The sequence below is a fragment of the Penaeus japonicus genome, unplaced genomic scaffold, assembly GCF_977035675.1.
Source record: "Penaeus japonicus unplaced genomic scaffold, GWHDUDI00000001_assembly GWHDUDI00000025, whole genome shotgun sequence".
Classification (NCBI taxonomy): domain Eukaryota; kingdom Metazoa; phylum Arthropoda; class Malacostraca; order Decapoda; family Penaeidae; genus Penaeus; species Penaeus japonicus.
The window spans coordinates 5,190,344-5,200,022 of record NW_028234427.1 but is presented as its reverse complement, the minus strand read 5'-3'; the positions used below and the strand labels follow the sequence as shown (position 1 = coordinate 5,200,022).

The following is a 9,679-nucleotide window of genomic DNA, read 5'->3' as shown; positions in this document are numbered from 1 at the left end:
GAGAGGGAGGGGGGGAGAGAGGGGAAAGGGGGGAGAGAAGAGGAGAGGAGAAGGAGAGGAAGGGGGAGGGGGAGAGAGAGAGAGAGAGAGAGGAGAGAGGAGAGAAGAGGGGAAAGGAGAGGAGGAGGGGGGAGAGAAGGAGAGAGAGAGGAGGGGAGAGGAGAGAGAGAGAGGAAGAGGGGGAGGGAGAGAAAGGGGAGGAGAGAGGAGAGAGAAAGAAGGAGGAGGAGGAGAGGAGAAGAGAAGAAGAGAGGGAAGGAGAGAGGGGGAGAGGGAGAGAGAGAGAGGGAGAAGAGAGAAAGGAGAGAGAGAGAGAGAGGAAGGGAGAGGGGGAGAGAGAGAGAGAGAGGGGAGGAGAGAAAGGAAAGGAGAGAAGAGGAGGAAGAGAAGAGAGAGAGAGAGAGAGAGGGGGTTTTATCTATATATATATAAATATAAATATAATATATTATATAAGTCATATATATATACTTATATAGTAAATATATATATATATATATATAAATTTATATATATATATATATATATATTTATTTAGTGATTAATATTCTATATATATATATATGTTCTACAAAAATATATATACCGCAATAATAATTATATATATATATATATAATTGATATATTATATATGCGACATATATATATAATATATACATACAATAAAATATATGATATATATATATATTTATGCGTTATATACATATCCTATGATATACATATAAATATATTACATATATATATATATATACTTTATATATATATAAAAATATATATAATATATACTAGGTACTATATATATATATACATATCAATATATATATATATAATATATATATTAGTATAAATATATATATACGTATATATATATACTATATGTATATTTATATATATATATATATATATATATATATATATAATTAAATATAATATATATACATATATATTATACTCATTAAATATATATATATATATATATATATAATATATATTAAGACATATATAAATATTACATATATATATATATATATAATATATAATATATACGGAATATATTTATATAAATATATTACATAATATATATATATATATATATATAATATATATACTGCAAATACATATATTATTTAATAATACATGTATATTAATAAATATAAATATATAGTTTTAAATATATGTTAATATATATATAAATATATATTCATAATATTATGTTTATATCATTATATCTAATATATATATATATATACCATATATATATATATAATATAAGCATTGTATTATATATACATGTATATATATATATAATATTTATATTATTAGATTTATATATATGCATTCTATAAATATATAATATATTATATTATATTTAAGTACACATATATAAAATTATATATATATACTATGTAAAATATATATATTCATATATAATTATATCTATATATATATATATATATATATATACATATCTATAAAAATATATACATATATATTTATATAATTAAATATATATATATATATATATTTATAATATATCTATTATATATTTATATATATAATATCTATATGTATATTTATATATATATATATATATAATAAAAATCTATTTATATCTATATATTTACAATGTGTTTTTGGACTTCACAGCACACACCTGTATATAGGTTATATATCCAGTGTATATAGATGATTGAATATAAATATAGTGTTATATATATATATATATATATATATGTATATATAAAAAGTATCATATTTTGTATATAATAGCTATACATACACAACACACAACACACACACACCACCACACACACTCATATATATATGAGTATACATTATATATATATATATATATCCCTACATCCACACACACACACACCACACCCACACACACACACCCCCCCATATTTTTATATATATATATATATACATATGGTTATATATTTATCTATTTAATATATATACATATATATAAAAATTTAAGACTTTAACTATATATATATTAATTTATAATGTATATAGAAAATAAATATATTTATATATCGAATAATTATATAGATATATATATATAAAAAAGATAAATATATATATATATATATATATATGTTTAAAATATATATATATATCTATATAAGACTCTTTATATCTCTATCTAAAATACATATACTCATAAATATAATGTATATGACTCAGTAAATATATATATAAACATATATATAGTCAATAATATATCGATATAAATATATTAATATATAAAATATATATATATAGTTTATATATAACATATATATTTCTATCGACTCATTATATACATCAAAATAAAAAAATTATATAACACTGTTATAAATATATGTAATATATATATACCAATACCATATATAACTATATATATATAATATATATATACATATATAATATTATATACTGTTTTATGTATATATATATATATTCTATATATAACTCATATAAATATATATATATAAATATTTAAATGGGTATATATAAACTATATATATATATATATATAAATATATATCATATACATATATAACATATATCCTATATCAGAATATAACATACTTAATTATATGATCAAAAATATATATATACAACCATATAAACTATATATATAATATACATATATATAATATATATCATTATATATATATATATATCCATCTTATATATATATATAATATATATTATATTATAAATATATATAATAGATATATATATATATTAGTATATATATATATATATAATAAATATATATATCACACATATATATATACCTACATTTATATATAATATATATATATATAGTCACAAACATCTTTATATATATATTCATATATATATATATTGAGCTATATAGATATTAATGTATAGTCTCTATATATAATGTAGAAGGTATATATTATATATATATATATAGCTATTCATATGTATAGTATATCCAGAGATATACATATATATTTATATGAGCTACAATTATATATACTGATTATATAATTATATATATATATATATAAAATATATATATAATACATATTTATATATTTATATATATATATACATATCATTACATGTATATATAAATATATTATATACATATATATATATATATAGGTTTATATATAGTTTAATATAAATTCTGTATGATATCAAATTATATATAGCGATATATATAATGATCGTAGCGTATAAATATATTATATATATATAGTTACTATACATAATGTATATATATATATATATGTATATATTTATAAAAATATTTATAGTCATATATATATATACATATAGAATATATATTATATATATTTTATATATATATTATAGTATATAATATGTACTTTATACATATATCTATGTAATTTATTATATATATATATATATAATATATATATATATATATATATTTATATATATAATATAGGTATATTATATAACTGATATATTTATATAATATTTATATAGACTAGTATACCTATATATGTATATATATATATCTCTAAAATATATATATATTATATATATATGGACATATATATACTATATATATGACATATATATATATCTATATATATAATTTATATAATTATATAAATATATACATACATACATATATATATATATATATATTACATATACTTATATATATATATATATATCATCATGTGTGTGTGTGTGTGTGTGTGTGTGTGTATGTATGTAAGTATAAGTTCATATATATACATGTGTAATTAATTTACATATATATATATATATATATATATATATAATATATATATAAAAAAGTATGTATATTTATACATGTATAAATATATGTATATATATTTAACATATCTACAAAACAAAAATATATATATATATACTATATATATATAATATATAATTTAATATAAATATATGTATATATATTGTATAATATATAAATATATATACCCCCCTATATATATTATATATAAAAAATATATATATATATATATATATATATATATATATGTATATATATATAGTCGCCATATTTATATATATATGTGTATATAATACATGTGTTTATGAGAGTGAGAGAGTATTGAGTGATTATTTAAAGTATTACATCTGTACCTCAAACACCATGTCTCACCCTCTCTATCAACACTTAAAAATACAATATCAATACCACACAATGAGAAACTAAACTCCCACAAAAGACATCTCTATTTAACCCTAAACACTAAATCTATATATATATATATATATATATATATATATATATATATATTATATATATAATACATTAAAAAAAAACATATATGTACTCTGATAATTGACTCCTCTCACTTCTAAAACATATACATAAACATATATGTATATATATAAATATATTATAAGTTTATGTATATGTGAATAAGAATCTAACACACCATAACTCTAAATATAACGATCACTATAAAAACCACTAAAACTCTAAACCACCAAACAACCCCCCATAAATTAATCTAACACCACAAATTCTATGATTCTGAAACAATATATTTATGTATATATATTTTTTCTTATATGTGTGTATGGTTGTGTATGTATATTCATATATATATATATATATATATATCATTTACTTATATAATATAAAGGGCCTATATATATATATATATAATAATGATATATATATATATATGTATGTATATGTATATGTATATATATATATATATATATACATAAATATATATATATATGTATTTATATATATTTATACATATGTATGTATATATTTGTATTTATATATATGTAAGTATATCTATATATATAGATATATATATATATATATATTTATATTTATATATATATATATACTCAAATTATCTAACCTAAAAGAATTGTCTAACTAGACGCCTGACAACCGTCACGGAAATTTCCTATATGCTCATAGCAGAGCAGTGATAGCGAGGTTTAGCAGACAATTCCCGCGGGCACTCGGCAACAACGAAATCAGAAGTTCAAGTCCCAAATCAGGATACCACTCTGCTCTGCTATGAGCACATAGGAAATTTCCATGACAGTTGTAAGAGGTCTGGTTAGACAATTCTTTTATTGGGTCGTGTGGTCTATCAGATTCAGGACCGTGCCTGTCAACCTGACAGCGCGGGTTCGAGTCTCGGTCAGGGAGGTAAAATTTGTATTGATATATGTATATATATATATATATATATATATATATATATATATACTGGTATGTGTGTGTGCGTGTTTGTGTGTGTGGATGTATATATGTATATGTATATATATACATATATATATATATATACATATATACATATATATATATATATATATATATATACATATATATGTGTGTGTGTGTTAGTGCATGTGTTTTTTTATATTCTTGCATGCATATTCCTTATTATCCAACATATCGTGTTGAAATATTTCTTCCTCTACACACAGATTCGTCAAGTTCTTCCTGTTCAGGATGAAGGTTGCATTGATTGCAATGGCAATGACGCTGGTGACGGAGCCTTGGTCGCCATCCTCCGCCGCCCTGACTACTTTCTTCAGGCGAGTTCTGGTTTCGCAAGCAACTGTGGCGACGTCATTGCGTCTTGAACATGCGTCGTGTCCCTCACATGTGAACCAGATCTTCAGATGCTCCATCCTCTGTGCTCTTCAGTCCTGGTGTGATCTGTGGTGCCCTGACGCCTCCACAGACCAGTGCCTCTTGTCCAACATGATCGTCATGCCAGACTACGTGGAGAGCAACATGACTGATGCCCTCACCTGCTATACACAACGTCCCAAGGACTACGCTACGGGGGCTACCATTCAGGGCACGATCTCAAATTCACGCAATCCCACAAGAGTGAAAGAAAACCTTGTGGATGGAATCTATGATTGGTATACAATAGATGATTGTTACATAACCTTTACTCAGGCCACTAATCATTGGTTCCTGCTCGACTTCGGGGAACCAGTAACCTTTCAAACTGTCAGGCTTATTGCCCAACCTAGTGGAGCAAAATTTATGGTCTCCTCTCTGGTGAATCTAGAGATCCGAGTAGGAATGTCTCCCGTGGCCACACTCGGTTCCTTCGGCTCCTATACTTTGATCGGCACGTTCCCTGGTCCTGCAACGGCATTCAGTCAAGTGATTGAGATTAAGGCTGTCGCACCTGTGACAGCCAGGTTTTTATCGGTCCAAAAGGTGAACAATGACAATTATCTTCAGTACTGTCACGTGGAAGTCTACTAGGATGGAATCCCTCTGAGAAAAAAAAAAAAAAACATGATAAAAGACCTAAAGATTTTCGTTGGAGACTTCATTGAGATCTGTCACTTCAATGTCTATTTGGGAGGAGTCCACATTAGGAAAGAGAATTTCATTTCCTACAACGCACAAAAAACGACCATTTCACTTGCCATACCCAGACCAAAAGGCCAAGGTAGGCTACTAGGAAATCATTTTGAGTTGATGAATACGGTATCCAATCACACACCAACAATAATGTTAGCATGAATATACATAATTGGAATATATGTCTGAAGCAAAGGTACATGGTTTAAACAAATATGGCAAATGGAAATACAAGTGCTTAAAAGCTGAAGATAAAATGCAATCTTCATGAGCCGTGATACAAATGTATAAAGTATAACCATATATTTCCATTGTTGATACATATGGAATAATATATACTGTGTGTATATGTATGTATATATATATATATATATATATATATATATATATATATATATATATATATATATATATATATATATATATATATATATATATATATATAAAGATAGACAGATAGATTTGTTTGGTGATTCCACTGTAATGTTTTGCAAGACAATGCTCAGCATACTTTTACTGGTTTATAATCACCAAGAGCATTACACTCTTACCATTTTCGTTTCAGCCCACTGCATGTTGCCTACCATCTGTCACTAAGAAAACCAAGCGGTAACGACCAACACAACCACATTCTAGAGAAATACTGATGTTCTATTAGAGCAGACAGCCACCCCGGTCATTCTATGTGCACTGACTGATTTGCTTTTAATGGAAAGGGAAATTGCAGTCGATTTCCTATCGCAGTTTGTGTAAAGTTGCCACTTTGACTAGTTCTTTCTGATATTATCAGAAAGAAATGGAAATTCATTCTGCAATTTATGGAAAGTAGCCATTTTCTTTTCAAAGCCAAGGAACAGTTTGCGATCAGGGATGAGCACCATGATACAAAAAGTACACGAGAAAATTCTAACAATTCTCGCCATGCACCACACACTATATCTTGTTTATTCTGTGCGGCTATCAATATCATTCGATGTTTCATTATTGGGAAGCAGGCGGCGATTGTTGAATCACAAAGAGACATGGCCTGTTGACCTGCTATTCGTACAGTTGAGATCAGTCCTTTACAGATTTATTTTATTTATTTATTCTCATTCGTTGATTTATCATTATTATTTTTTGTTTTGACAGATGAAAATATTCCTGAATCATTGTGATCTTAATGTATGTACTGTAATGATCTGAATACCTGTGTTAATGATCATGAGACATTTGTGAAATGAGAAACGGGAATTTATTTTTATGCCAATCCTTAAAAACAATCACTAAACTATCAAACTAATTTGTATCACGTTTGTCTTCATGCAATGAAATCTTTGTAGTAATAAAACACTGCTACTACAATTCGAGTTCTACATTCCGTACGTATGTGCATACCAAAAGAGGGATGGAAATACACACACACACACACACATATATATATATACATATATATATATATATATATATATATACACTCTAATCATTATTTTTACAATTTCATAGCAATAACAAAGTGATAATAACAATGACGATGATAATATCAACAGCAACAAAGACAATAATTCATGTATCACTTACGGTATCAATATCATATATGTCATGATTATTATATCAAAACTCAAAAGAGTAGCGCCTGTCAATAGCCGATTGCCACTGGGTAACCCTGGTTACCTAACATAAATAGATAAAGTAAATTACCTTCAGTTACAGACTGTGATTTACTGCACCCTCGGTGCTTTGTTTAGCTACAAAATAACGCGAGGTTACTATAGAAGTAGCAGTAGTCTTAGCTCCTACCTCAAATCACAGCATTCTTCTACCACAGGGCATTGACCCCTGGGAAGGGAGGCCTAGTAGTCTGGGGCATCCTTCGGGCGCAACTCTCTTCTTCCTTTATCTTTCTATGTGACTTTCCTGAGTCTACCAGAGTTTCCTTGTGAGCGCTCATAGTCACATGGGGGATGAGCACCGAATGATTGTTCGTTGCACAGGCAAGTTCGGCAGTAAAGAAATGCTTTCCACACAACTCCGATCCCTTAGCTGGTACTGGAGACCGCAACCAAACTTCCATCTTGGGGGGGGGGGGGTATGTTTAACGATAAGATTGTCTTTTCTCTTGGCTGGTGGGAATAGGTTAAAACAGGACTACTGGCTTTACATAAGGATTTGGACCTGCAGGCGTATCCTTAGTCATTTTCACAGCATGGCCATCACTGTCTTCTCATCGCCGCATTCCAAGTCACATATTTATATGAACAGCACCTCGACTCTTTCGACCTCGACCCATTTAGGGAACACACTACATCTTTGGGAGAGGAGGTTTTACACCTTGAAACCAGCAGACGACAAAAATGGCAGAATGTCATTGAAAATGCAAATTTAAAGCATAATAGTAAAAATGCCTAGAAAACAATCAAGATGCTCACCTCAGCTAGCAAACAGAACATCAGAGTTGCTGCTGTCTCACCTGATCAAGTAGCTCACCAACTCTTGCCAAATGGAAAATCATGTGGGGAACAGACTGTCTGCCAAAAAGACCAGGACAGAAACCAGTAAAATCCTACAAACCATCACACAGGATTTTGTTCCTTTCACAAGAGATGAGCTCGAAGCTGCCTTGAAGCATATGAAGAATGGAAAAGCAGCAGGCCTAGACGATATAACCAGTGAGCAAATAAAACACTTTGGTCAAAAAACAAAACACTGGCTGCTTTCACTTTTCAACACATGTGTAGTGTAGTGTGATGTCCGTGTTAACCCAGGGGCCCCGTCCCAGTTCATCAAGTCAAAGGTGAAAACTTATTTGCCCTCCCTTGATGCTGGCCAGGGAAACAAGCGCTAAGGGCCTGGCTAACCCGTCAATTCAAAACCCCTGAAAGTGGTAGCGTAGGGGAGGGAGTTTGAATCAGTTAAATGGGTGTATTCCAGCGTGACAATCTCTTTCTGATGCTCAGCCTAATAAAACAAAATTCTAAAACTAATTGAAAAATACTAGTAAAATATAAAATGGCAAAACATGTGCAGAAGGCACTTAAAATGATTAAAGCTGCCGTATACTAAAACTAAAGAAAAGATACTCCCGAGTGGAGTATCTGGCAGAAGGCTTACCAATAAAAACAAAGGCTAGATCAGCAAATCTGACGCCACTGCTGAAGGCTTAAAAATTGACAAAATCTAAATATGGCAGAAAAGAAAACAACATTCTGGTGTACTAAAATGAAAAAAACACAGACTTCCTACCACAAAGTATAATAAGACTAGGTAAAAGGAATCCAGCCAAGTTCAATAAAAAGGTTTGATCAGATTTAATAAAAATGTTCTTTTAGACCACGTCCAGCTCCTAAGCAAAGAATGTCA

At 27.8% G+C, this 9,679-nt stretch overlaps 1 protein-coding gene across 1 annotated transcript; it reads left to right on the top strand.

Moving 5' to 3' along the window:
- Nucleotides 1-5,461: 5,461 nt before the first annotated feature.
- Nucleotides 5,462-6,238, top strand: LOC147468876 (uncharacterized). Its single transcript, XM_086551250.1, has one exon. The coding sequence runs from the start codon at nucleotides 5,462-5,464 to the stop codon at nucleotides 6,236-6,238; it is 777 nt and encodes a 258-aa protein (XP_086407376.1).
- The last annotated feature ends 3,441 nt before the right edge of the window (nucleotides 6,239-9,679 follow it).

What these genes read in the sequence shown, in the direction of transcription:
- LOC147468876 (XM_086551250.1), top strand. Translation starts at nt 5,462, where the DNA reads ATGAAGGTTGCATTGATTGCAATGGCAATGACGCTGGTGACGGAGCCT.